The sequence below is a fragment of the Perognathus longimembris genome, chromosome 4 (assembly GCF_023159225.1).
Source record: "Perognathus longimembris pacificus isolate PPM17 chromosome 4, ASM2315922v1, whole genome shotgun sequence".
In the NCBI taxonomy this organism is placed as follows: Eukaryota; Metazoa; Chordata; class Mammalia; order Rodentia; family Heteromyidae; genus Perognathus; species Perognathus longimembris.
Genome location: NC_063164.1, coordinates 53435359 through 53463204, shown reverse-complemented (window position 1 = coordinate 53463204; position 27846 = coordinate 53435359). Strand labels below are relative to the sequence as shown.

General features: G+C 41.4%; 1 protein-coding gene across 2 annotated transcripts in view; it reads left to right on the top strand.

Moving 5' to 3' along the window:
• Positions 1-1788: 1788 nt before the first annotated feature.
• The window catches only part of Ppig (peptidylprolyl isomerase G), a 41821-nt gene continuing 15763 nt past the window's right edge, over positions 1789-27846 (top strand). Inside the window, exons 1-9 of one of the 2 annotated variants that reach the window (XM_048345278.1) lie at positions 1789-1921; positions 11370-11436; positions 11762-11838; positions 11924-11998; positions 12587-12694; positions 14037-14081; positions 16821-16908; positions 24855-24884; positions 24981-25120. In XM_048345278.1, coding sequence (XP_048201235.1) covers positions 11778-11838; positions 11924-11998; positions 12587-12694; positions 14037-14081; positions 16821-16908; positions 24855-24884; positions 24981-25120 — 547 coding nt within the window. In that variant the 5' untranslated portion in view covers positions 1789-1921; positions 11370-11436; positions 11762-11777. Of the gene's footprint in view, positions 1922-1962; positions 2352-11369; positions 11437-11761; positions 11839-11923; positions 11999-12586; positions 12695-14036; positions 14082-16820; positions 16909-24854; positions 24885-24980; positions 25121-27846 lie in introns of those variants that run through there. The other variant, XM_048345279.1, reaches the window with a different exon arrangement.

Below are 27846 nucleotides of genomic sequence, written 5' to 3'. Positions count from 1 at the left end.
TCAAGGCTAGGCCAAATATAGCCTGTCAGGCCCATGAGCTATAGATGAATAGTCCTGAGTGCTATGTATAATGAATAAAGCCAAACATTAATGGTTCTCAGTCATCCCACACACCAGTGCAAATATCTCTGGTCAATAAAGACTTTTCTCCACACAGATTTTCATTTGAATATGGTCTGTTTCCTTTACTGTTCATACTAGAGTTTGCTCCTCACTGTAAACCATACGAGGGTGGAAACTTAAAAAAGGGGTGGAAACTCCATTTTAGGTGTTTAAAGGTGGGACCATGGCAAGCAATTAGGATTACATAAGGTCATCATCCTATGATGATGACTTTATGATTATTGTATTTTGGTGGCATCCTTTCTTTCCTTTGTTGTTTTCCTTCATTTGGAGGTTCTAAGAACTGAACCCAGGGCCTTTTGTGTGTTAGGCAAACATTCTACTACAAGCTATATCTCCAGTCACAAATACTGGAGGTATTATACAAAGAGATTGACTGGAAGATTATACACAAGCTTCCTGTCTTACATCATGTGATGCCCTGAACCACTTTTGGATACTGTCAAGTAGAAGGTCATCTACAGATGAGACTCTTGAACTTGGACATCCAGAGCCATGGGCCAAAATAAACTTTCTTTAAAACTTATCTGGTAGAGGGCTGGGGATATAGCCTAGTGGCAAGAGTGCCTGCCTCGGATACACGAGGCCCTAGGTTCGATTCCCCAGCACCACATATACAGAAAACGGCCAGAAGCGGCGCTGTGGCTCAAGTGGCAGAGTGCTAGCCTTGAGCGGGAAGAAGCCAGAGACAGTGCTCAGGCCCTGAGTCCAAGGCCCAGGACTGGCCAAAAAAAAAAAAAAAAAAAAAAAAAAAAACTTATCTGGTAGAGAGTATTTTCTATTAGTAATACTAAACAGAATAAGACTCAGGCTTCTTCCATATTACCTCAGTGCCTTGAAACTCTCTGGATACAGAATGACTGAATGGACCAGTGGAAGACAGTCAAATTCCAGAGTGGAATTTGGGCCACTTGGCACCAGAACCAAAATGCATTTTCTTTTTCTTTTTCTTTTTTTTTTGCCAGTCCTGGGCCTTGGATTCAGCCTGAGCACTGTCCCTGGCTTCTTTTTGCTCAAGGCTAGCACTCTGCCACTTGAGCCACAGCGCCACTTCTGGCCGTTTTCTGTATATGTGGTGCTGGGGAATTGAACTCAGGGCTTCATGTATAGGAGGCAAGAACTCTTGCCTCTAGGCCATATCCCCAGGCCCGTTTTCTTTCTTTACTGAGATTAAGTAACTACAGAAATTTCACAGTACATATTTTAACCTTCACAATGAAACTTTCTTAAAAGGGGGGTGGGGGAGGAGGAGAAGGGGGGAGAGGAGAAGAAGGAGGGGGAGAGGAGGAGGAGAAGAAATGAGCCATGTGCTGGTGGGTCACGCCTGTAATTCTAGCTACTCAGGAGGCTGAGATCTGAGGATAATGGTTCAAAACCAGCCTGCACAGGAAAATGCATGAGACTCTTATCTCCAACTAACCACCAGAAAAGCTGGCAGTGGAGCTGTGACTCAAGTGGTAGAGCGCTAGCCTTGACTGAGCACAAAAGCTCCGGAACATCGCCCAGGCCCTGAGTTCAAGCCTCCAGGACCAGCATCTACAGGCGAGCACGCATACAAAGGCAACGACATCCCGCAAGTCCCTGGTAAGCATGATAGCATGATGACGCAAGCCGGAAGAGGCCGGGGGACGCCGCCAACCAATCGGTGACGCATTTCCGGTGCGACGCATTCCCTCCACGCCGGGACTGGGCGGTGGGGGAGGGAGGCGGTTAGTAGGCTTTAGCGCCTTTTCTGACGGCGGTAGATTTGAAGCGCTTTAAAGAACCGAGCCTCGGGAAGGGGAAAGTAACGGTGCCGGTAAGTGGCTTCCGGCTGGCGTTATTTTAGTGGCGTCATTGCTGAGGTCCCTGGGTTCGAGAGCGGGAAGGGCCCGGGAAGAGGGGCGGAGCCGGCGCGGCCGTCCGGGCTGAGGTAACTGTCTTCTCCTGAGGGGTTTGGGTAGCTTGGTCCCTGAGAGGAAGCTCAGGCCCTGAAGGGCGGCTCGGGGACTGAGGTGTTGTCTGGGCAGCTCCTGCTGCTGGAGCCGAATTGCAGCCAAGCCTCCGGGGCCTAGGAAACGGCTCTTCCTCCGCCAGCCCCCGCCCTCCCCACACGGGCGCACACCTCCCTCCCTGACGCATTCTGCCGCACAAGCTGTAATATGGCGGCAGCGACGGCGCCCTCGACTCTGAAGACTGAGGTTGATTTTTGATGCTTCGAAAATCCTAAAACTGAGCACTACTGCGGGGTAGGTGGGTTGACTGGTCGGGAAGAAGGAGGTGCAACCTGCTGTCCTGTCAGGGTAGGATTAGATGGTGACGAGTGAACAGCCAAAATGGCCAGGGATTAATAATGAATACAAGCTTTTCTCCTACTCCGACCTTTTCCTCTCGTAGGACAGCTGCTCTTGTGCATGCTTTAGTGCTACTGGCCACTTTACCAAAAATTCTCCTAGCAGTGAAGTTCGGGGTCTTAGCTTTCTCCAAGTTTTCCCACTATTGGGAGGAACTGAAAGCGGCGCAGGCCCTTGAGGAGGAAGATGATGGTTTCGGAGCTGCTTACTCGCTAAGAAGAAATAAATCTGCTAATTTGATTAGCTTTAGTCTTTTTAGGAGCAAAGAGAAAATCTGCTGCCAAGAATAAATAATACCTATTAGTTTTGGAAATTTTATAAAAGCACCATTTTGTGCATCGAGCTTAATCTCTTAATGCAAGAGATTTTTTCAATAGTGATCGCAATGCATCCAGTAAACATTTAGAGGTTTTGGAAATTTTGGGCTCTAAAATTCTTTCTGAAGCCAAAACCAGAAAAGCTAAAAAAAAAAAAATCTGACTATGGTATTTAAAAAAAAATGATGGCCAGTAATAGTCTTAAAGTCACATCATAAAAAACGCTGCATGGAGATACTTAGAATAGTTCCCTCTCTCATGTTTCTATATTCCTGAAGATTTATCTACTCTAGCACTCCCTTCCCGCATTTAATGTAACTATTTGGGATTCTTTAGCAATTCATGCTGTCTTAGAGTTCTTTGTACATTGCTAAGCCATTGCTTTGACTCAGAATTATTGACGAACTTTTAAATATTGTGTTTGCTTCCTAGGTCTTTTTAGTAAGCACCCCTCCCCTCCATGTGTGTTTTGCTGGAGATCAAAGCTCTGTACCTTGCGCTATTAGCCAGGTGCTCCAGCACTGAGCCACATTCCCAAACCCCTTAGACCTTTTTTATCCTTTTTTTTGGCCAGTCCTGGGCCTTGAACTCAGGGCCTGAGCACTGTCCCTGGGTTCTTTTTGCTCAAGGCTAGCACTCTTCCATTTGAGCCACAGCGCCCTGGCCTTTACTATATATGTAGTGCTGAGGAATCGAACCCAGGGCTTCATGTTCCCAGCCCCCCTTTATCTTTTCTTCAGACAATTTTCAGAGTTGCCTTTCCATGCTGGTAAGACTGTACAGGGATATGAACTATCTAGATTAGAAAGTTTGGATTTTCTAGCCCAGTCATGTTTGGAGCCTTCGTTTTTTTGGGTTTTGTTTTTTTTTAACCTATGCAGGTTTGCATAGTGAAATTGTTTTGATTTCCTTCTGAAATAGCTCTAGGCTTGAAAATATTCAGGTTTGTTAAAATTTTGTATAAATTCAGTTTTCAGTTACAATTCAGTGGTTCTGTGAATGAAGAACATTTATTTTGACTTCTTAAAGGCTTCCTTATTTGGTACTTGTTACTATGAATTTGCAGAATAGGTGGCTTCCACATATTTTGGTGTTTTATGTATTTTTAGGTAGATTTTTATTTCAAGTGGCACTTGTTATTTAGGCAAATATAATTTGGTAACAAGTTATCATAACACTATCTAAAATTCTTGCAGTAGTTGTTCATTTAGGAATACCTGGTTGTTTTTTCCTCTTACTACTTTAAAAACAGAATATTTGAACAGAATTATAGCATTGTCCATATGTAGTACACTAATGTATCGAAAAAGCCTACCATTTGTAGTAGCAATCCACAGATGATTAATTTAGGTGGTTTGAAGAACTTGTTGCAGATCTTCTTGCTGTGCTATCCTTTTTGGGGCTTTATTACTTTAAATTAGCACCAAGCTTCATTTCTGTAAGTTTATTTAATGTCAGTGACTTTACCTTGGTTTAAAGCATATATGTATACATGTGGGATATATATATATATATATGCTTTTTTGTTCATAAGAACTCAGTGTATTTTTATTTTATTAGGCAAACTTGTTTCTTGAAACTTATAGGTAATACTGTTAATATTAAGGAAAACAGCTATAACTGGAAATTTAAGAGTCTCATGGACTTTCCTGCCCAGGCTGGCTTCTAGGCGTGATACTCAAATCTCAGCCTCCTGAGTAGCTTAGAATACAGACATGAGCCACAGATGCCCAGTTCTTGCTCTATAAAATTAGAAGATTGAGCTAGATTATCTAGGTGCCTTATCTAGATTACCAATGGTGCCTTTGAACTCCAAAAGTTCAATTCTTTATACAAACTTAGATCATTACAGGTGTAACATTAATAGTACTAGCAGAGATTGATTACCCAGATAGTAGATAGGGTATGTGGTTTAATACTAATATAGTTACATTTTTTTGTCCTTGAGGTCACATATGTAATGAATGTATCCTTATGTAACACTGAATTTGGTAATGTAGTCACTTACATTTTGTGCCTTTTTTTGTTTTTTGTTTTTTTTTTGCAGTGCAGGGAATGAACCTAAAGTGTATGCATGCTAGGTAGCACCCTATCTCCAATGCCTAGATTTTGTCTGAAGTTTTTTAAATGATTTAGGAATTACAGAAGTGTCTGCACTATGAATGAAACATGTTGCCAATTCACTGCTTTGTCACTAAAGAAAAAGGCACTGGGTGGGAGAGCATATTTGTCTTTCCTGATACTTCAGAATATTAGCTGGGCCTTGGACTCAGGGCCTGAGCACTGTCCCTGGCTTCTTCCGCTCAAGGCTAGCACTCTGCCACTTGAGCCACAGCACCACTTCTGGCCATTTTCTGTATATGTGGTGCTGGGGAATTGAACCCAGGGCCTCACGTATACGAGGCAAGCACTCTTGCCACTAGGCCATATCCCCAGCCCCTGTTGTTGTTTTTTATATGGGGCTTCATACATACAAGGCGAGCCCTCTACCCCTAAGCCATATTCCCAGCCCAGTTTAGGTTTTTTGACATTCTCACCAAGTGGTTTCAGTTGGCCTTGAATGCATAATTCTCCACTCACAGCCTTCTTAGTTCTGGGATTACTAGAGATTACATATAGTTTTCTCATCTGTATTTTTATTGATTGTGGCATGCACACACCAGTTCTGGGGCTTGAACTTAGGGCTTGCATGTCACTGAGCTTTCTTCACTCAAGGTTAGCATTCTATCACTTGGCCACACTTCGACTTGCAGTGTTTTGTTAAAGTCTTATGACATTCCTGCTCGTGCTGGCTTCACACTGCAACCCTCAGATCTCACCTCCCAAGTAACAAAGGCTACAAGTGTAAGCCACCACTGCCTGGCTCTCATCTGTTTGTTTGTTTTTGCTAGTCCTCCAGCTTCAACTGCAGTTTTAAAAGAAGCAAAAAAGGGGCTGGGAAGAAGAAGGAAAGAAGAAAACACGTTTTTTTTTGTTTTTGTTTTTGTTTTTTGCCAGTCCTGGGCCTTGGACTCAGGGCCTGAGCACTGTCCCTGGCTTCTTTTTGCTCAAGGCTAGCACTCTGCCACTTGAGCCACAGTGCCACTTATGGCCATATGTGGTGCTGGGGAATAGAACCCTGGGCTTCATGTATACGAGGCAAGTACTCTTGCCACTAGGCCATATTCCCAGCCCAGAAAACACTTTCTTAATGCATCACAGTAGGAAGATCTATGGTGTGGCCTCTGCATTGGGGTAGACTAAGGATGAACTTCCTAATATAGCTAAATAGTAGACTAAGTATAAACTTCCTCACAGCTAAATATTAGCAATACTCCATGCAAGAATCAGTGCATGAAAGGGAAAAGGTACTAGATTTTAATAGGCAACACTACTTTTGGGGTACTTCTGCTAGCTAGCATTCTTTGTAGTATAGTCTTGGGCCAGGTGTGTGCTTGATGTCGAAAATTAGAAGAAGAAAAAAAAAGTTTTGAGCCATGTCCTGGTGGCTCACACCTGTCATCCTAGCTACTCAGGAGGCTGAGATCTGAGGATCATAGTTCTAAGCCAGCCTTCGGCAGGAAAGTCCATGAGAAAGTCCACCAGAAAACCAGAAGTGGTATTGTGGCTCAAAGTGGTAGAGTGGCTAGCCTTGAGTGAAAAAGGTCAGAGACAGTGCCCAGGCACTGAGTTCAAGCCCCATGACCAAAAAAACAGAAAAGTTTGAGTTGTTGGAATTTACAAATGTTTATGCTAATGAGAACAAGATTCAGTGAGGGAAGATCATTGATCATTAACTCTGAGAATGAAGCGATCTCTAGGAATAGTCTGGCTAAATTGAACCTTAAAAAACACATAAGAACCAGTTAGGAAAATCTGGACTAAATACTTGCTCAGCATCTCACTAGTTTATAAAGAGTTTACTGTGTTGTTTTTTTTTTTTTTTTTTTTTTTTGGCCAGTCCTAGGGCTTGGACTCAGGGCCTGAGCACTGTCCCTGGCTTCTTCTTGCTCAAGGCTAGCACTCTGCCACTTGAGCCACAGCGCCACTTCTGGCCATTTTCTGTATATGTGGTGCTGGGGAATCGAACCCAGGGCCTCATGTATACGAGGCAAGCACTCTTGCTGCTAGGCCATCTCCCCAGCCCCTACTGTGTATTTTTTCAAGACTCAAAACTTAATGTTATCCTGTTTTGAAACTCCCAAATAACTATTTGAATGTAATAAGAGTCCATCACATTTTATTGGTGTAATTATGAATACAATGTCCTTTAAACTGTAATAGTTGTGTATATCCTTGTACTTTTTCCTAGCATCTTTTAGTTGTTTTATATAATAAATAGGGAAGTTACTTTTGTGAGAACTACAATATTAACTTATGACTTGCTAATATTCTTTAAATGCCTTTGTGGTAGAACTTTAGCAATCAGCATTTTATGATATTTAAAAATATGTCAGGGGGCTGGGGATATGGCCTAGTGGCAAGAGTGCTTGCCTCGTATACATGAGGCCCTGGGTTCAATTCCCCAGCACCACATACACAGAAAACGGCCAGAAGTGGCGCTGTGGCTCAAGTGGCAGAGTGCTAGCCTTGAGCAAAAAGAAGCCAGGGACAATGCTCAGGCCCTGAGTCCAAGGCCCAGGACTGGCCAAAAAAAAAAAAAAAAAAAAAAAAAAAAAATATGTCAGACACTGGTGGCTCACTTCTGTAATTCTAGCTTCTCAGGGGCCTGAGAACTGAAGACAAAATTCGAAGCCAACCTGACTAGAAAAGTCCATAAGATGCTTATTTCTAATTAACCAACAAAAATCCAAAAATGGAGGTGTGGGTCAAGTAGTAAAGCCCTAGCCCTTAGCAAAAAAGCCAAGCAAGAAGAGTAAGGTCCGGAGTTCAAGCCTTACTACCAGCACATAAAATAATGAGGAAGGAGGTAACAGATTGTATAAGAAATGTGCCCCCTGCCTTACGTATGAAACTGTAACCCTTCTGTACATCACTTTGACAGTAAATAAGTAATTATTCAGAAAAATTTAAATAATAAAACAAAAATATAAAATTAAAATAAAATAATATTATTACTGTTTACATTCAAAGGGACAACTGATGAACATTTAAAATACGTAATAATTTTCATAGAAAAAATAGGATATATAGATAACAAAAGTTCCAGGTGTTAATAGTTTTGATTTTTGTATGATCTAGGTTTTCTTGGGTGTGGCAATATCAAGGCTAAAGTCAGGGCCTTAAGCCCTTGAAAGGCTCTCTTGCTTACAGCTGGCACTCTACTACATGAACCACACCTCTAGTCCAGTATTTTGCTGTTTAATTGGAAATGGAGTCTCAGACTTTTCTGCCTGGGCTGGCTCCAAACTGTGGTCCTCCAGGTCTCAGCTTCCTGAGTGGCTTCTCAGTGTTAGGATTGTAGGCGTGTACCTCCAAACTACAAATCATTCTTTTTAGAAGTCTGTGTCTAGTATCCATAGCTCATGCCTATAATCCTAGTTACTCAGGAGGCTGAAATCTCAGGATCATGATTTGAAGCCAGTCTTGGGTAGGAATGTCTGTGAGACTTGTCTCAAACTACTAAAAAGCCAAAAGTGGAGCTGTGGCAAGTGGTACAGTGCTAGCCTTGAACATGATTAAATTTTTAATCTGACTTATACTTTTTCTCAACAAACTTATGTATGAAATTAGTACATTATAGTCATTATGTTTAGTAGTTTGCTAGTTCATCTAATATGAATAATCTGATAAATTTTTCAATGTTATCATTCTAAATAATTCCAATATATTTATGTAATACAAAATTAAAAAGATTGGGTTATGCAACAAAAAAATCATAATTCTCTTCCCTAAGTACCCATTCCCACCAGCTCCCTCTATATTAAAGAAAACATATGCTTTTATTAAGAGTTGTACAAAGGGGTTTTAATTCTAGAAGTCAGATAAGTACAATACATCTTGATCAGTGTTACGTTCCGTTGTTCTCCCCCATGTTTCCTCGTTTTATCTTTACCCTCAAGTTATATAGTTTTTACATAGTATACATTGAATATAGTGACTATTTGCTATTTCGGTGGTATAAAATTTGAAAGATATATTGGAGTAGGCAGGAAAAAAACCTCTTCCTCTTTACTAAATACCCATTTCCCAACAGATACCTCTGTATTAAAGCAAATAGACACTTTTTCTTTCTATTGGTCTGGGCCTGGGCACTGTCCCTAAGCTCCTTTTTGCTCAACACTAGTGCTCTACCACTTGAGCCACGGCTTCACTTCCAGCTTTTGGTGGTTAATTGGAGAGTCTCATGGACTCTCTTGGTTGGGCTAGCTTCAAACCATGATCCTCAGATCTCATCCTCCTGAGTAGCTAGGGTTATAAGGTTTGAGCCACTGGCACCCAGCTTTTTTGCTTCTTTTGTTTTTGTTTTTGCCAATCCTGGGGCTTCAACTCAGGGCCTAAGCACTGTCCCTGGCTTCTTTTTGCTCAAAGCTAGCACTCTGCCACTTGAGCCACAGCACCACTTCCAGCTTTTTCTGTATATGTGGTGCTGAGGAATTGAACCCAGGGCTTCATGTATACGAGACAAGCACTTTACCACTAGGCCATATTCCCAGCCCCCTTTTTGCTTCTTTTAAAACTGCAGTTGAAGCTGGAGGACTGGCAAAAAAAACAAACAAACAGATGAGGGCCAGGCAGTGGTGGCTTACACTTGTAGCCTTAGTTACTCGGGAGGTGAGGTCTGAGGGTTGCAGTGTGAAGCCAGCACGAGCAGGAATGTCATAAGACTTTAACAAAACACTGCAAGTCGAAGTGTGGCCAAGTGATAGAATGCTAACCTTGAGTGAAGAAAGCTCAGTGACATGCAAGCCCTGAGTTCAAGCCCCAGAACTGGTGTGTGCATGCCACAATCAATAAAAATACAGATGAGAAAACTATATGTAATCTCTAGTAATCCCAGAACTAAGAAGGCTGTGAGTGGAGAATTATGCATTCAAGGGTAACTGGAACCACTTGGTGAGAATGTCAAAAAACCTAAACTGGGCTGGGAATATGGCTTAGGGGTAGAGGGCTCGCCTTGTATGCATGAAGCCCCATATAAAAAAACAACAGGGTCTGGGGATATGGCCTAGTGGCAAGAGTGCTTGCCTCGTATACGTGAGGCCCTGGGTTCAATTCCCCAGCACCACATATACAGAAAATGGCCAGAAGTGGCGCTGTGGCTCAAGTGGCAGAATACTAGCCTTGAGAGGGAAGAAGCCAGGGACAGTGCTCAGGCCCTGAGTCCAAGGCCCAGGACTGGCCAAAAAAAAAACAAACAAAAACAGAAAAAGCAGGAAGTGGCTCTATGGCTCAAATGGTACAGTATTATAGCCTTGAGCAAAAAGAAGCCAGGGACAGTGCTCAGGCCTTGAGTCCCAGCCCCAGGACCAGCAAAACAATGAAACAAAACACCTAAGCAAACCAAGATAAAAGTGTGTGTGTGTGTGTGTGTGTGTGTGTGTGTGTGTGTGTGTGTTGTCTCTCAGTTTGGATGCTATTTAAATACTTTCTTTTGTTTGCTGTTCACTTACCCTGTTATCCTCCACCAGTTATTAGAATTCACCCCTTCAAAGTCCTTAAAATAAATACCAGAAAAATGTCAAATAATAGGTATCTGAATATGTACAGGTTGTTGCTCATAATCAGAAAGTAGCTTCATAACTGAATAAACTGGGACATGCCCGTAACATCAGCTACTTGGGAGTCAGAGATGGAGAATTGAGGTGAGCCTAGACAAAAATTAGTGAGATGCTACTTCAAAAACAAGCATGGCATAGTACCCCATGGATGTAAATCAAATTACATCAGAGGCAGAGATAGGAGAATTTAGATCCAAAACTAGCTCAGACAAAAGCATGAGGGGCTGGGATATAGTGGAAAAGCACTTGCCTGGGTTCAATCCCCAATACCAAAAAAGAAAAGGCAGGGCTGGGGATGTGGCCTAGTGGCAAGAGTGCTTGCCTCCCATACATGAAGCCTTGGGTTCATTTCCCCAACACCACCTATACAGAAAACGGCCAGAAGTGGAGCTGTGGGTCAAGTAGCAGAGTGCTAGCCTTGAGCAAAAAAAAGAAGCCAGGGACAGTGCTCAGGCCCTGAGTCCAAGCCCCATGACTGGCAAAAAAAAAAAAAAGAAAAAGAAAAGGCAAAAAATAAATAAATAAGCCCAGGCGCTAGTGGCTCACACTTTGTAATCCTAGCTGCTTAGGAGGCTAAGATCTGAGGATTGTGATTTGAAGCCAGCACAGGCAGGAGGGTCCGTAAAACTAATTTCCAGTTAACCACCAAAGAGCTGAAGTCGAAGTGTGGCTCAAGTGGTAGAATGCCAACCTTGAGTTAAGAAAGCCTAGGCCCTGAGTTCAAGCCCCATAACCAACAACAACAACGAAAAAGCAGCCCCCCAAAGTAGCCTCGTGTGTAAAATTTAATGTTTTGCTTTGCTTTCTACCATGTATTATTATCATGACATATTTTACAGTCTGTATAAATTAGTTTTTAGTGTTATTTAGAAATTTGTATGCTTTTCTGTTTAAGTTTTATATCTTAATCAAATCTCTTTGTTTTTGTTTTCTAGGAACAAGAAGATTGGATCATTTGTTGTTGGTGGTGTTTTGAGGGTTTTTTTCCCCTTCAATTTAAAGGTAATGTTCCTGTTAGCTAGTCATACAGGCTTAATACAATTTTCTGTTCGGACTACTAGCCTATATTCAGCTGATAAAATAGAAATTTATTCTATTATAAATGACTAAGCCTATCTTTCAAGTCTTCCATTTTCCTCACAAAAACAGTGCAATTTTGTCTCTCAAAAAGCTTTATCAATCTATGTCCTAGAAATAAATACCAAGTAGACGCCAGCTCCATTGGTTGTATATGCTCCATTGAATCATCTTTTTAGATACTCAAAAAAACTTCCGCTGTCTGAGAGTACTATTTGAGATTGCTTGCCTGAAACTATTTTACTCACAGATTGAATGCGGCAACCATGGGAATAAAGGTTCAGCGTCCTCGATGTTTTTTTGACATTGCCATTAACAATCAACCTGGTAAGACTTATTAATATTCCTGATTAATATTTATAAATTAGTATTTAAAGCTTACAGGAAGAAAAATAGTTGTCTTCTTTTTCAGCTGGAAGAGTTGTATTTGAATTATTTTCTGATGTGTGCCCCAAAACATGTGAGAACTTCCGTTGCCTTTGTACAGGTTTGTTCACATTTTCAATTGCTATAATAATTGTGTAGTGGCTTGTATCTGTAATTCTTAGCACTTGTGTCTGAACCAGATAGAGCAAGAGTTTGAGGTTAGGTTGGGTTATAGCAAGACCTTTCTCCAGAAAACAATAACAACAGAAGTATGTGTATATGTGTAATGATTCTATTTGAGATTGATTTCTATACTCTCCAATGAAATATGGATGACTTAATCCTAAGGGAGTAAAAGGTTACTTTTTTTTTTTAAAGGTTGTGAAATTCGGGGCTGGGAATATGGTCTAGTGGCAAGAGTGCTTGCCTCGTATACATGAAGCCCTGGGTTCGATTCTCCAGCACCACATATATAGAAAATGGCCAGAAGTGGCGCTGTGGCTCAAGTGGCAGAGTGCTAGCCTTGAGCAAAAAGTAGCCAGGGACAATGCTCAGGCCCTGAGTCCAAGGCCCAGGACTGGCCAAAAAAAAAAACTTTGTGAAATTCAAGAGAGTACATTTTATAAGACAAACACTTTTGTAATTACTTTAATATTCCTTTTTTTGAATTTTTATCTTCTAAATGGCCAACTCATGCTTCTTTCTACAGGTGAAAAGGGGACAGGGAAATCAACTCAGAAGCCATTACATTATAAGAGTTGTCTCTTTCACAGAGTTGTCAAGGATTTCATGGTTCAAGGTGGTGACTTTAGTGAAGGTAAGAATTTCTTATAAAGGCAAACCATATGTTAATGTTCTTTGTTAAATAGAAAACATCTTTTTTTTTTTTTTGCAGTTGTGGGGCTTGCACTCAGGGTCTGGGCGCTGTTCTTGAGCTTTCTCTTCGCTTAAGGCTAGTGTTCTACCACTTTGAGCCACAACTCCAATTAGGTTTTCTTAAGGTTAATTAGAGATAAGAGTCTCAGAGACTTTCCTGCCTGGGCTGTCTTTGAATCACAATCCTCAGGTCTCACCCTCCTGAGTAGCTAGGATTATAGGTATGCCAATAGTGCCCAACACAAACATCTTAAAATTGGAAAATGTCTTAGAAATCTTAGTCTGTTTTTTTTTTCTCTTTCCATTTAATCTTTTGTCAAACAGGAAAACTCACAGAAATGTGTAAAACTAAAAAGCACATAGAAAATAATTTCACACACCTGCTACCTGGATCTGGTATGAGTGATTAAACCCAGGACCTTGTGTTTGTTAGTCAAGGTCACTATTACTAAAATACACAGTGTAGTCCTTACCTAAAATTTCCTTTTATAAAGAAATACTGAAACTGCATTTTTAAAGATACTATGAGGGCTGGGAATATGGCCTAGGGGTAAAGTGCTCAACTTGGATACATGAAGCCCTGGGGGTAAAGTGCTCACCTCGTATGCATGAAGCCCTGGGTTCGATTCCTCAGCACCACATATATAGAAAAAGCCAGAAGTGGCACTGTGGCTCAAGCGGTAGAGTGCTAGCCTTGAGCAAAAGAGCCAGGGACAGTGCTCGGGCCCTGAGTTCAAGCCCCAGGACTGACAAAAACAAAACAAATAAAGATACTATGAAAAAATGTCACTAGGGCTGGGGATATGGCCTAGTGGCTAGAGTGCCTGCCTTGTATTCATGAGGCCCTGGGTTCAATTCCCCAGCACCACATATACAGAAAATGGCTAGAAGTGGTGCTGTGGCTCAAGTGGCAGAGTGTTAGCCTTGAGCAAAAAGAAGCCAGGGACAGTGCTCAGGCCCTGAGTCCAAGCCCCAGGACTGGCCCCCCCCAAAAAAAAAGAAAAAAAAGAAAAAATGTCACTAATAACTGTTAGAAAGACTTGTATAGGTATCTGAAAGCTTTTTTTCCACAGATCCTAGTAGGCTTGTTGTAGTCTTAGAGTATCACAGAGGAAAGAAAGTAATTTGAGATTTTTGTCAATACTTACACTAAATTAATATCTTATAATTTGTTATGAGTATTATTGATTCACAATCGCTCAAGCACCTACTATGTAAAACGTTTTGATTTACCTTTAGAAAACTATCTTGAGTTCTAAGTGTCTAATATTTTTTATTCTTAGGAAATGGACGAGGAGGAGAATCTATTTATGGAGGATTTTTTGAAGGTAAAAATGTTTAAATTTAAATTACGCTGTTATCTTCATTGAATAAATTGTACTATGGATTAAATTGTATTCTAATATTCTGAATGTTAATTTTCTTAAGTTTTTTTTTGTTAAACTTTGTGTGTATGTGTGTCCTGGGACTTGAACTCTGGGCATGGTGCTGTTCCTGAGCTTTTGTGTTCAAGGCTAGCACTCTACCACTTCAGCCACAGCTCCATTTTCTGGCCTTTTGGCGATTAATTGGAGATAAAACTAGACTTTCTAGTCTGGGCTGACATTGAACCTGGATCCTCAGATCTCAACCTCTTGAATGGCAAAGAATTCAGGTGTGAGCCACCAGGCCCAACCTGTGTTAATTTTTTGTTATTGGTGGTGCTGGTTCTGGGCTTGAATTCAAGGCTTGGGCACAGCCCCTGAGCTTTTTTGCTCAAGGCTAGCACTCTACCACTTTGGTCCATAGCACCACTTCTAGTTTTCTGGTTGTTAATTGGCAATTAGAGTTTCACAGACTTTCCTGCCCAGGCTAGCTTAGAAGTGTAATCCTCAGATCTTAGCCTCCTGAGTAGCTAGGATTACAGGCATGAGCCACCATCACTTGGCTTGGGTTACCTTTTTTATAATTATAAAATTTGTTTTTAGGAAAGTATGACATTGTATTGATTAGTGAATATTTGAAGAGTTCCTGGTCTGTTCTAAACTCTTAAAGGTGCTAGAAATAGTTCCCAAGTTCAATCTTCTCCTTTATTGAAGAAGTTTAGCAATATTTCTTAATAATACACATTTTGAAGGGTTTGTGTGAGTGCATACATGCATGCGCGTGTACTCCCACATGCATGCATGTGTATGTGCATGCATGCATACAGTATTGGGACTTGAATTCAGGGCCTTGTGTTCTCACTTGGCTTTTTAACTTAAGGGGGTGTTCTTCCTCTTGAACCACACCTCCACTCCCAGCTTATTGTTGGTTAATTTGCAGATAAAAGTCTTACAGAATTTTCTGCCCAGGCTGGGGTTGAAACATGATCCTCAGATCTCAGCCTTCTGAGTAACTAGGATTGTAGGCCTAGCCACCGGCGCCTAGCAAGACCTCACATTCTTGCTTGGCTTCCTCCCCCCCCCCCCCCCCCAAAGCAACACCTCCACTCCCAGTTTTCTGGTGGTTAACTGGAGAAAAGAGCCCCATGGATCTTCCTGTTTGGGCTAGCTTTGAACCTCAATACTCAGATCTCAACCTCTTCAGTAGTAGCAAGGATTACAGATGTGAGCCACCAGGCACCCAGCTTCTTGCTCTTTTGGTTTCATTTGTTGTTTAAATTTTTAAAATTGTTATTAGAAAGGTGATGTACAGAGAGGTTACCATTACATAAGTCAGGTAAAGATTATATTTCTTTTTGAACAATGTTACCCCTTCACTCTAGTGCTCTCCCAGTGTTTTCCTCTCATCCCTACCCTTAAGTTGTATAGTTCATTTTCAACATAGTGTCTAGTGAGTACCGCTGCTGCATTTGTTTACCCTTTGTTTCTCCATGTCTGTGACCTGACCCCCTTTGCCCTCCCAAAGACAGGTAAACCAAACAAGACCAAAAGGAAAACAAAAACAACAAAGAAAAATGCTTGTTTCCATTTCCTCTTTTGTTTTTATAGAGTGCTGGGTATTGAATCTAGGACCTTGTGCATTGTAGTTAAGGAAGAAATAGAAATTGTTAAGTATTTGGGAGGTGTATACAGCTCATTGGTATAGCATGTGTAAAGCAATAGGTTCAAGCTTCAGCACTGCAAAGAATAAAGTAAAAATTTTAATCTAAAAGGAAAGTAGAGGCTGGGAATGTGGCTTAGTGGTAGAGTGCTTGCCTAGCATGCATGAAGCCCTGGGTTCAATTCGTCAGTACCACATAAATAGAAAAGGCCAGAAGTGGGCGCTGTGGCTCAAGAGGTAGAGTGCAAGCCTTGAGCAAAAAGAAGCCAGGGACAGTGCTCAGGACCTGAGTCCAAGCCCCAGGACTGGCAAAAAAAATAAATAAATAAATAAAAAAGAAAGAAAGTAGAAACCAGGGCAAGTGGATCGGCTCACACCTGTAATCCTAGCTATTCAGGAAGCTGAGACCTGAGAATTGTGATTCTAAGCTGGCTCGGGAAGACAAATCTAAGAGACTTATTCCAAGTTAACTAGCAAAATTAGAAGTGGGGGCTGGGGATATGGCCTAGTGGCAAGAGCACTTGTCTCGTATACATGAAGCCCTGGGTTCAATTCCCCAGCACCACATATATAGAAAATGGCCAGAAGTGGTGCTGTGGCTCAAGTGGTAGAGTGCTAGCCTTGAGCAGAAAGAAGCCAGGGACAGTGCTCAGGCCCTGAGTCCAAGGCCCAGGACTGGCAAAAAAACAAAACAACAACAACAGCAAAATTAGAAGTGGAGGTGTAGCTCAAGATAATCACCAGGCTTGAGCAGAAGAAACTAAGCAAGAGCATGAGGACCTGAGTTCGAGCCTCAGTACCAGCTCAGACACAAAAAAAATAAATGTGGGTGAGGAAGTTTGGCTAATTTCATTCTCTTCCTTATGACCTAACCTTGTTTCTTAAGTTGTACCTAACACTAAAGAACACTTCTAGTTGATACAGTACCACACTTGGAGAAAGGAGGGAAGACATGATTTCAAGGCCTGTATTACCTAAATAAAACCCACGATCTTTTTTTTTCTTTTAAATAATGTAACTGACAACTTTTCTTTTCTATATAGATGAGAGTTTTGCTGTTAAACACAACAAAGAATTTCTCTTGTCAATGGCTAACAGAGGGAAGGATACAAATGGTTCACAGTTCTTCATGTAAGTATTTGTGATGGTTTTAAATACCCTGTTCTTTTCCACAAAGAGAATGTTTAATGAGGAGGAGCAAAGAATTGTTGAATTACTGATGTTCTCAGAGATTTTTCAGGAGGACCTAAGAGCAAATTAAAGGCATTTCTCTTGGCCAAATTAGGACAGTTGCAGCATAAAAATTATTATTAGATTATAATAAAAAAATAGGAATCACATATACACACCTTATTTTTTGTTTTTTGAAGGTTTATAAGGAGGTTTATTAGTGGGGCCATAGCTCCTACGGGAGAGGGAGCTACATGGCATCTGCACCTTACCCAGCTGGCAGCTTCTCTCTGGGGGTAAAGGGGAAGTAGGTAGGTCTTAATAGTGAGTAGGAGTGGCTCGTTAGGTATGGGTATATCTGGGGGCTAATGGGAAGAGCTGAGGACCTGAGGCTGGGGAAATGCTAACATTCCCCCATTTGTTGTTTATTAATAACTGAGGAGAGGTACCAAGCCCAGAGTATGGGCGGAGGTTGTTTCTTCTGGAGCTACTTCCTGCTGTAAAGGGGCGAAGTAGTCATACACACGTTATTTTTAATTTAACTTTCTATAATTAACTGTCAACTATGGTCTGATTGATTGATTGATTGCCAGTACTGGGGCTTAAACTCAGAGCTTGGGTGCTGTCCCTGAGCTTTTTTGCTCAAAGCTAGCACTCTCTGCCACTTGCCACTGCTCCACTTCAACTTTTTGGTGGTTAATTGAAGCTAAGAGTCTCATGGACTTCTCTGCTGGCCTGGCTTTAAATCATGGTCCTCAAACGTCAGTCTCTTAAATAGCTACAGTTATGGGTCTGGGAGCTCTCTGGGCTTTTTTGTTCAAAATTAGCTCTCTACTACTTGATCCACAGCTCAGTTCTGGCTTTTTGGTGGTTAATTTGAGATAAGTGTCAGATTCATCTTCCCCAGCTGGCTTTGAACCTTGATTCTTGGATCTCAGCCTCCTGAGTAGGTTAGGATTACAAATGTGAGCCACCAGCATCTGGCTAGTGGTCTAAAATTTTTCAGTAGGAAATTCCCAAAATATAACAGTTCATAAGTTTAGATTTCTGACAAGGTTGATGGAATCTCATGTCTTTCTGAGAGTTGAATCATTCCTTTGTACATTGAATCTGTTACACTCTTGTTTAGGAGCCTTGGTTATTGTGTCAGTTGTCAAGATATTAAAAATACTTGTGTTCAAGTAGAGTTCACATTTATTTATAGTTATTTTTATTTTAGATAGGACATTTTAACACCATATTTAAATGTGCAATAGATTACCACTTTTTAATACAGGAGTTTGAACTCATGACCCTCCCATTTGAGCCAAGCCCAAGCTATTTTATATTTAATATTAGTATTTTTGTGTGATTTTTATTTTTCCCTGTGTAGTCCTAGGGTTTTAATTCAGGATCTAGGTACTGTCCCTGAGCTTTTGTGCTCAAGGCTAGCACTCTGTCACTTGAGCCACAGCTCCACTTCTGGCTTTTGGAGGGAATAATTGGAGGTAAGAGTCTTACAGGATTTAAGTTTGGTGTCAAACTGTGATCCTCAGACCCAAGCCTCCTGAGTAGCTAGTTCACAGCTGTAAGCCACCAGTACCTGGGTTTTGTCTGATTTTTTTTTTTTTTTGCCAGTCCTGGGGCTTGAACTCAGGGCCTAAGCACTGTCCCTGGCTTCTTTTTGCTCAAGGCTAGCACTCTGCCAACTTGAGCCACAATGCCACTTCTGGCCTTTTCTATGTATGTGGTGCTGAGGAATCAAACCTAGGGCTTCATGAATACGAGGCAAGCACTCTTGCTACTTGGCCATATTCCCAGCCCTGATTTTTGCAGTACTGAGAATTTAATTTAGTACCTCATGCTGGTGCTTTACCAGTTGAGCTACATAGCCAGCCTCTTTTTAATTTTTTCCAAGTTTAGCCCTCATTTATGTCCAGGCCGTCCTGAGCTATGATCCTCCTACTTATATTTCCTGGTAGGTGGGAGTTTAATTGTGATAGTTACGTGTGCTCGCGCACCCTGGGGCTTAAACTTGGCCTTCGTACTGTCCCTGAGTTTTTGTGCTCAAGGTTAGCACTCTACTACTTGAGCCTGATAGCTCCATTTCCAGGTTTTTGGGGGTAGTTCATTGGAGATAAGAGTCTCACAGACTTTCCTGCTCAGGCTGTTTTTTGTTTTCTTTTGAATAATTACTTATTTGTTGTCAAAGTGATGTACAGAGGGGTTACAGTTCATACATAAGGCAGTGGGTACATTTCTTGTACAATTTGTTACCACCTCCCTTATTTCCCTCCTTTCCCCTCAGGCTGGCTTTGAACCTCAATCCTCAGATGATAGCCTCCAGAGTAGCTAGGATTCCAGGCATAAGCCATTGGTGCCCAGTATGATAGGTATTCTGGCCAAATTTACCTCCTCTATCCTTCTCCCTTAACCACCATGTTGTTTCTTCAACCTGTTTTTCTTTTTTTTCAGTTTACTATCTCTTGTCTTGCTCATGCTGGTATCCTGCAATAGAGCTGGTTTTTTCTTTCCTGTTATTTTTATTTAGTATACATTTTGAATGAAAATATTATTTGTTTGTTGTTGAAACTTAGAAAGCAGCGAGGTATCAGTGGCTTAAGCCTAATCCTGAGAATGGGAAGGTCAAAGTTGAGGCTGGCTGTGGCAGAAAAGTTCAAGAGACTCCTTCTCAACCCATAGCCGGTTGAATGTTCCAGTTATAACAAGCTGTGTGGGAGCCTGGGATTGGGAGAATCACTGTACATAAGGCTAGCAAGAGCAGAAAAGTCTGCAAAATTCCAGACTTTCCTCAGAAGCCTGGGCCTGTAAAACTTAGCATTATTACTGCATGAATCCACTGACTGAGTTAGTAGTGATATTTTGGGACCCTTTGCATGATGCTTGTTGGGTTTTTTGTTGTTGTTGTTTGTTTTTTTGCCAGTCCTGGCCTTGGACTCAGGGCCTGAGCACTGTCCCTGTCTTCTTTTTGCTCAACGCTAGCCTTCTGCCACTTGAGCCACAGTTCTACTTCTGGCCATTTTCTATATATGTGGTGCTGGGGAATCGAACCCAGGGCTTCATTTATACAAGGCAAGCACTCTTGCGACTAGGCCATATTCCCAGCCCCTGCTTGCTTGTTTGTGTTTTTGTTTTTTGATCTGTCTTGGGGCTTGAACTTGGCCTGGGCATTGTTCCTAAACTTTTCTTCTCAAGACTAACACGCTACCACAACTCCACCTCCATTATTCTGGTGGTTAATTGGAGATAAGACTCTAAGGGACTTTTCTGCCCAGGTTGGCTTCAAACTGTGATCAATCCTCAGACCTCAGTCTTCTGAGTAGTGAGGATTACAAGTATGTGCCACATGCATCCAGCTTGCGGGGTTTTTTGTTGTTGTTGTTGTTGTTGTTTATTTTTTAAAGCAGTGCTGTGTTTTGCACTAAGGGTTTTGTACTTGTTTGGTAAACACTGTTAGTTACTTGAGCCTTACTCTAGCCCTGTTGTGGTTTTTTATAGCCAGGTACTAGTGGCTCATTTGTGTAATCCTTGCTACTCAGGAGGCTGAGATCTGAGGATCGCAGTTCAAAGCCAGCAAGAAAGTCCCTGTGAAACTCTTATCTCCAGTAAACCACTCAAAAACTGAAAGTGGTACTGTGGCTCAAGTGGTTGAGCACTAGCCTTGAGCACAAAGAGACTCAGGGACAGCACCCAGACCCTGAGTTCAAGCCCCACAACAGACAAAAAAAATTTTAATATATGTTGCTGGAATTGTTTTAGGAATCTATTGTTTTATATATAATATATGTATATTGCTACATTGACATTTGAACATCAGTAGTGTGTGTGTGCTTTTTTTGTTGTTTTTCGGCCCTTCACATTTTGCTCAAGGCTGTTGCTCTACCACTTCAGTTACACTCCACTTCTAATGGTTAATTGGAGGTCAGAGTCACAAATTTTCTACCCAAGGTTAACTTCAAACCATGATACTTAGATCTCAGCATTCTGACTAAGTTTATTGGTGTGATCCACTGGTGCCTAGCTATATATGCCAACTTTACTGCATTTTTGACATTGTTGTCATTTATTTTTTCTCTTAAATAAAAGTCTTTCTTTGCTAAGCAAAAAAGACTCCTGTGTTAAGCTTAGTATACCTCAGAATCTTGCAATTATTGCTTCCTCTTTATCCTTTCTTCCATTTTCCAGGCAACTTTCGTGTGTGTGTGTGTGTGTGTGTGTGTGTGTGTGTGTGTGTGTGTGTGTGTCAGGGCCTTACTGTGCATCTTAACCTGCCCACAAACTTATAGTCCTCCTTGCCTCAGCCTCCCAAGTGTTGGGATTACAGACATGTACCACCACACTCTATCCTTTTTAACTTCATAAATACTCTTCCCCTCACACAAACATTTTTCGTTTGCTGCTGTACTGGGGGTTGAACCTAAGGCCTCACCTATACGAAGCAAGTGCTTTACCACTTGAACTATACTATACCCAACACTTTTATTTTGTTTTTTAAATAGTCTTGACTCTTTTGCCCAGGCTGGCCTCAAACTTGTGATCTACCTCCAGAATCTCTGGGATTACCAGTGTAATTCTATATTTGTCTTTGTGTTCAACTTGTTTCATTTAGCTTTTTTTTTTTTTTTTTTTTTTTTTGCCAGTCCTGGGCCTTGGACTCAGGGCCTGAGCACTGTCCCTGGCTTCCTTTTGCTCAAGGCTAGCACTCTGCCACTTGAGCCACAGCGCCACTTCTGGCCATTTTCTGTATATGTGGTGCTGGGGAATCAAACCCAGGGCCTCATGTATACGAGGCAAGCTCTCTTGCCACTAGGCCATATCCCCAGCCCCTATTTAGCATTTCTTAATTCTTTCCTACTCTTACCTTTATCAGAACAACATTCCTTTTTATGGCTAAATGATAGTGCATTGTTTATCATATTTGTTTATCCATTTGTTAATAGGTACTTCAGTGGTATTACAGTGAACATAGTTCCTAAATCTGTGATGTTCAGTTCTTTGATTAAATGTATTTTGGAGAAGAATTGCTGGGCTGTATGTTAATCCTGAATTTCGTTTTTCTTTTTCTTTTTGCCAGTCCTGGGCCCTGAACTCAGGGCCTGAGCACTGTCTCTGGCTTCATTTTGCTCAAGGCTAGCACTCTGCCACTTGAGCCACAGCGCTACTTCTGGCCATTTTCTATATATGTGGTGCTGGGGAATCGAACCCAGAGCTTCACATATATGAGGCAAGCTCTCTTGCCACTAGGCCATATTCCCAGCCCTGTATTTCATTTTTCTGAGGAACCTTTGTATTGTACAGCAATTACAGTGTGTTATATTTTGACCAACAAGATATAGGAGTTCTGATTTTCCCATATCCTTGCCAATGCTATTGTTAACTGCTGCGTATGCCTGTAAAAGACTGAAAACAGCACTTAAAAGTTTTGGGCTGGTCATTTAAAAAAAAAAGTTTTGGGCTTACAAATGAATTTTAGTGACCAAATATAGAATCTGTGAATTGAAGATAGATTATTTCTAAGGCAAAATATGTATGTATGTATGTGTGTACAATACCCAGGTGTGTATGCACCTGGGTTTTTATAGTTCTAGGTGATTTTATAGCTCAAATAAGCATAATTTACAGTGAAGAGACAATATACTACCTACTGTAGTTTTTTTTTTTTTTGGTTGGTTGGTTGTGGGGCTTAAACTCAGGGTCTGGCCTGGGTGCTGTCCTTAAGCTCTTTTGTTCAAGGCTAGCGCTTTATCACTTTGAGTCATAGCTTCATTTCTGATTTTCTGGTGGCTAGTTGGAAGTAAGAGTCTCATGGACTTTCCTGCCCAGGCTGACTTTGAACCATGATCCTGTTATCTCAGCTTCCTAAGTAGCTAGAATTACAGGCATGAGCCACCAGCACCTGGCATATTGTATTTTTTTTTCAGTAGTAGTAAATGTACTTTAACCATAATTCAGCTTAAATTATACCCCCTTTTCCAAAATTTTAATGAATTTTTCTTTGGGGGGGAATACTGTGGTTTGAATTTAAGGCTTTGAGCTTTGCCAATCCTGGGGCTTGAACTCAGGGCCTGGGCACTGTCCCTGGCTTCTTTTTACTCAAAGCTAGCACTCTACCACTTGAGCCACAGTGCCACTTATGGCTTTTTCTGTTTATGTGGTACTGAGGAATAGAACCCAGGGCTTCCTGCATGCTAGGCAAGCACTATACCACTAAGCCACATTCCTAGCCCCTTCGAATGCCTTTTTTGATAAGACATTTAAAAATAGTAAGTCTTACAATGCCTGTCTTTATTGTATCAGTATTTCTTTGGTACATAATTAAGTAGTATTGAGGGTACACTGCTGATTGAACTCAGGATCTTATGCTTGCTAAGCAGGTGCTCTGTTCTTTGAGCCACACTTCCAAGCCCTTTGGTTCTGGTACTTTTGAGATACTCTTTTACCTGGGCCACACTGGACCTCAATCTTCTATTTACACTTCCTAAAGTAGCAGCCACGATAGAAGAATGCCACTATGCCAAGCTTTAATTACATAGCTTTAAGGCTGATCTGGAGGGGAAGGATATTTGCCAAAAAGAGGCTTGTTTTGTTATTAGAGGCATTCTTATTTTACTAAGGCTTCTTTGAACTTGGTTGGCTCAAGCCGTCCTCTCACTTCAAACTCCACAGTTCTCAGCTTGGCTATAGGAGCACATACCATTCATGCCCTTACTTTGGCTTTGACCCACATTTGAATTCCAGTTTCTATCTTCAACATGAAATTTACTGTATGTCAAAAAGAATGAACTCAGAAGCCTTTCCAAGACAACTAACATAAATAATACTGTATAAAACTAAGTGGAGGGGCTGGGAATATGGGCTAGTGGTAGAGTGCTTGCCTTGTATACATGAAGCCCTGGGTTCAATTCCTCAGCACCACATATATATATATATAAAGCCAGAAGTGGCACTGTGGCTTAAGTGGTACAGTGCTAACCTTGAGCAAGAAGAAGCCAGGAACAGTGCTCAGGCCCTGACTTCAAGCTCCACGACTGGCCAAAAAAAAAAAAAAAAAAACATAAGTGGAGGAGCTTGGAATGTGGCTTAGTGATAGAGTGCTTTCCTAGCATGCATGAAGCCCTGGGTTTGATTCCTCAGTACCACATACACAGAAAAGGCTGGAAGTGGTTCTATGGCTCAAGTGGTAGAGAGCTAGCCTTGAGAAAAAGAAGCTCAGGGACAGTGCCCAGGCCTGAGTTCAGCCTTCAGGAATGGCAAAAACAAAACAAAATAACTTAAGTGGACCATTTCTATTCAGTGTTCAGTAAAGTGTATCTGAAGACCATCAGGAATATGGCTATTCCCACCTCTCCCACCCTTTAGCCCTGTCCAGCTTTAACTGTCTAATATGTTAAGATTGGAAAAATACTGGTTAAACTGTAAACTAATTTGACAAATTTTGATGTGTCAGTATCATAGAGCACTGAATAGCCATGTATATAAGAATAAACATGTGGGGCTGCGAAAATGGCTTAGTGGTAGAGGGCTTGCCTCCTATACATAATGCCTTGGGTTCCATTCCTCAGCACCATATATATAGAAAAAGCCAGAAGTGGGCGCTGTGTCTCAAGTGGTAGAGTGCTAGCTTTGAGCAAAAAGAATCCAGGGACAGTGCTCAAGCCCTGACTGAGTTCAAGCCCCAGGACTGGCAAAAAAACCCAAAACATGTAAGAAACACAAATGGATAAAAAGAATGTTAACATTCTATAGAAATAAGATAGACTCTATGATTTTTCTATCTTAAGATAGCTTATAATATCTGAGTTTCTAACTTTGTTTCCAATGCAGTTATTTTCTTTTCCTTTTTAGAGATGCTAACTTTGTTTTTCTCTGACTTTATTTTTATTCTCCTGTCTGATGACTTCCAAAAGAACAACGAAACCAACTCCTCATTTAGATGGGTAAAGTTCATTTTAATATTTTACATCCTACTTTAATTAAAAAAAATTTAATATTGTTAAAAGCTTTTATTTAATAGTTCTCATTTGACTCTGTAGGCATCATGTTGTTTTTGGGCAAGTGATCTCTGGTCAAGAAGTTGTGAGAGAGATAGAAAATCAGAAAACAGATGCAGCTAGCAAACCATTTGCTGAAGTTCGAATACTCAGTTGTGGAGAGCTAATTCCCAAATCTAAAGGTAAGAGCAAGTACATACTTTGGGAAATTTATTTAGTTTTTTAGTTTTTTCTGTGTGTTGTTTTTTTTTTTTTCCAGTCCTGGGACTTGCACTCAGGGCCTGAGTGCTATTCCTGAGTCTCTTTGTACTCAAGGTTCGCACTCTACCACTTGAGCCGTACAGCACCTCTTCCAGCCATTTCTGAATCGTTCATTGGAGATAGGAGTTTCATGGACTTTTCAGTCTGGTCTGGCTTCAAACGGTCCTCAGATCCTAGCCTTCTGAGTAGCTAGGATCATAGGCATGAGCTACTAGTGCCCAGCTTATTTCTGGGAATTCTTGCTCACGTGAAATAAGCAGAGATGTTCTAAATAGTTGATATAAAATTCATAGTAAAGCTTATGTAACTATGAGGTGTTTGTATTTTTAATTACATTTAATGCATTTATTATTTTGTAATTTATTGAGTTGACAAAATTGTATATCATATTGTCAAGATGGACTCAGCTCTATTCCCCCCAACGTTTCCTACCATGTTTCCCTAATCAAGATGGAGTCAGCTCTACAACAATCCCTACTCTCTAGCTCAGCAGCATTTCATTACTGAATAAGCAATCTTTTTTTTTTTTTTTTTTTTTTTTTTGCCATTCTGGACCTTGGACTCAGGGCCTGAGCACTGTCCCTGGCTTCTTTTTGCTCAAAGCTATCACTCTACCACTTGAGCCACAGTGCCACTTCTGGCCGTTTTCTGTATATGTGGTGCTGGGGAATCAAACCCAGGGCTTCATGTGTGCAAGAGAAGCACTCTTTTTTTGGGGGGTGAGGGGGCAGCCCTGGGGCTTGGACTCAGGGCCTGAGCACTGTTCCTGGCTTCTTTTTGCTCAAGGCTAGCTAGCACTCTGCCACTTGAGCCACAGCGCCACTTCTGGCCATTTTCTGTATATGTGGTGCTGGGGAATCGAACCCAGGGCCTCATGTATATGAGGCAGGCACTCTTGCCACTAGGCCATATCCCCAGCCCCTGAATAAGCAATCTTGTCAGGGAACTATAACACAAATCATAGGGCAAGTACCCAGGAAATTTATGCAGAATCTCATTTTTGATGGATTTATTATGCTCCTCTAAATTATGAGTTTATTGGTAAGTGACCAAGTGTCAAATCTTGAGATATTCCTTAGACTGATGGAAAAGTCATAACTATCTCTTAATCCTATTAAGGTCCTATAAGCAGGTATCCAAGAAACAATCCAGAGATATATTTTCTTCATCCTTGTTGATTTTCATTATGGGAAATATTAACATTTATACAAGTGAAGGACATGATGTTCATTACCCAAGTTCAGTGATACATTCATGGCCAGTCTTGTTTTGCTTCCTTCCAGCTACTCCCTTTCCTCTCCTCTTCCTTGTTTTTTTTTTTTTTTTTTTTTTTTTTGTGTGTGTGTGTGTATGTGTGTGTGTGTGTGTTTTTTTGCCAGTCCTGAGGGCTGTCCCTGGCTTCTTTTTGCTCTAGGCTAGCACTCTACCTCTTGAGCCACAGTGCCACTTCTGGCTTTTTCTGTTTATGTGGTACTGAGGAATCGAACCCTGGCCTTCATGCATGCTAGGCAAGCACTCTAGCGCTAAGCCACATTCCCAGCCCTTCTTTTTCTTTTCTCCTCTTTGTGTGTGTGTGTGTGTGTGTGTGTGTGTGTGTGTGTGTGCGTGTGTGCACGCGCGCACAGGCGCGCGCCAGTCCTGGGGTTTGAACTCTGGGCCAGGGTGCTGTCCCTGAGCCTCATGGTGTTCAAGGCTAGGACGCCACCACTTGAGCCAGAGCACTGCTTCCCGCTTTTTCTGAGTAGTTTATTGAAGATAAGATGCTCAGAGAACTTCCTGCCTGGGCTGGCTCTGTACTAGGATCCTCAGATCTCGGCCTCCTGAGTAGCTGGGATAACAAGTGTAAACCACTGGCATCCAGCTTCCCTAGTTTGGTTGGTTTTTTTGTTGTTGTTGTTGTTTTTTGTTGTTGTTGTTGTTGTTTTGCCAGTCCTGGGGCTTAGACTCAGGGCCTGAGCACTGTCACTGGCTTCTTTTTGCTCAAGGCTGGCACTCTACCACTTGCTACAGCGCCACTTCTGGCTTTTTTTTTTTCTCTATATGTGGTACTGAGGAATCGAACCCAGGGCTTCAAATATGTGAGGCAAGCTCTCTACCACTAGGTCATATTCCCAGCCCTGTTTTTTGTTTTCTTAAATGGGTTGGTTCTCACTGTATTGCCAGGGCTAGACTCAAACAGGCTAGCTCTCTACCACTTGAGCCACAGCACCAGTTCCAGCTTTTTCTGTTTATTTGGTACTAAGGAATCAAACCTAGGACTTGATGCATGCTAGGCAAGCACTCTACGACTAAGCCACATTCCTAGCCCTGTTATTCTTTTATTTAAAAAAAAATTCCAGACATAGCATTTAATCAGTGAGTATTTCATTTTTTTTCTGTGATAACCAGTACTATAATCTTACATATTTTTAGATATTAAAAAATGCAAGCCAGACACCAGTGGCTCATACCTATAATCCTAGCTACTCAGGAAGCTGAGATCTGAGGATCCTGATTCAAAGCCAGCCAGCCAGGGAGAAAAGTCCCTGTGAGCATCTTATCTCCAAAAACCAGAAGTGGCACTGTGGTAGAGCGCTAGTCTTGAGCACAAAGAGACTCAGGGACAGCACTCAGGCCTTGAGTTCAAGCCCCACAAACAAGTACAAAA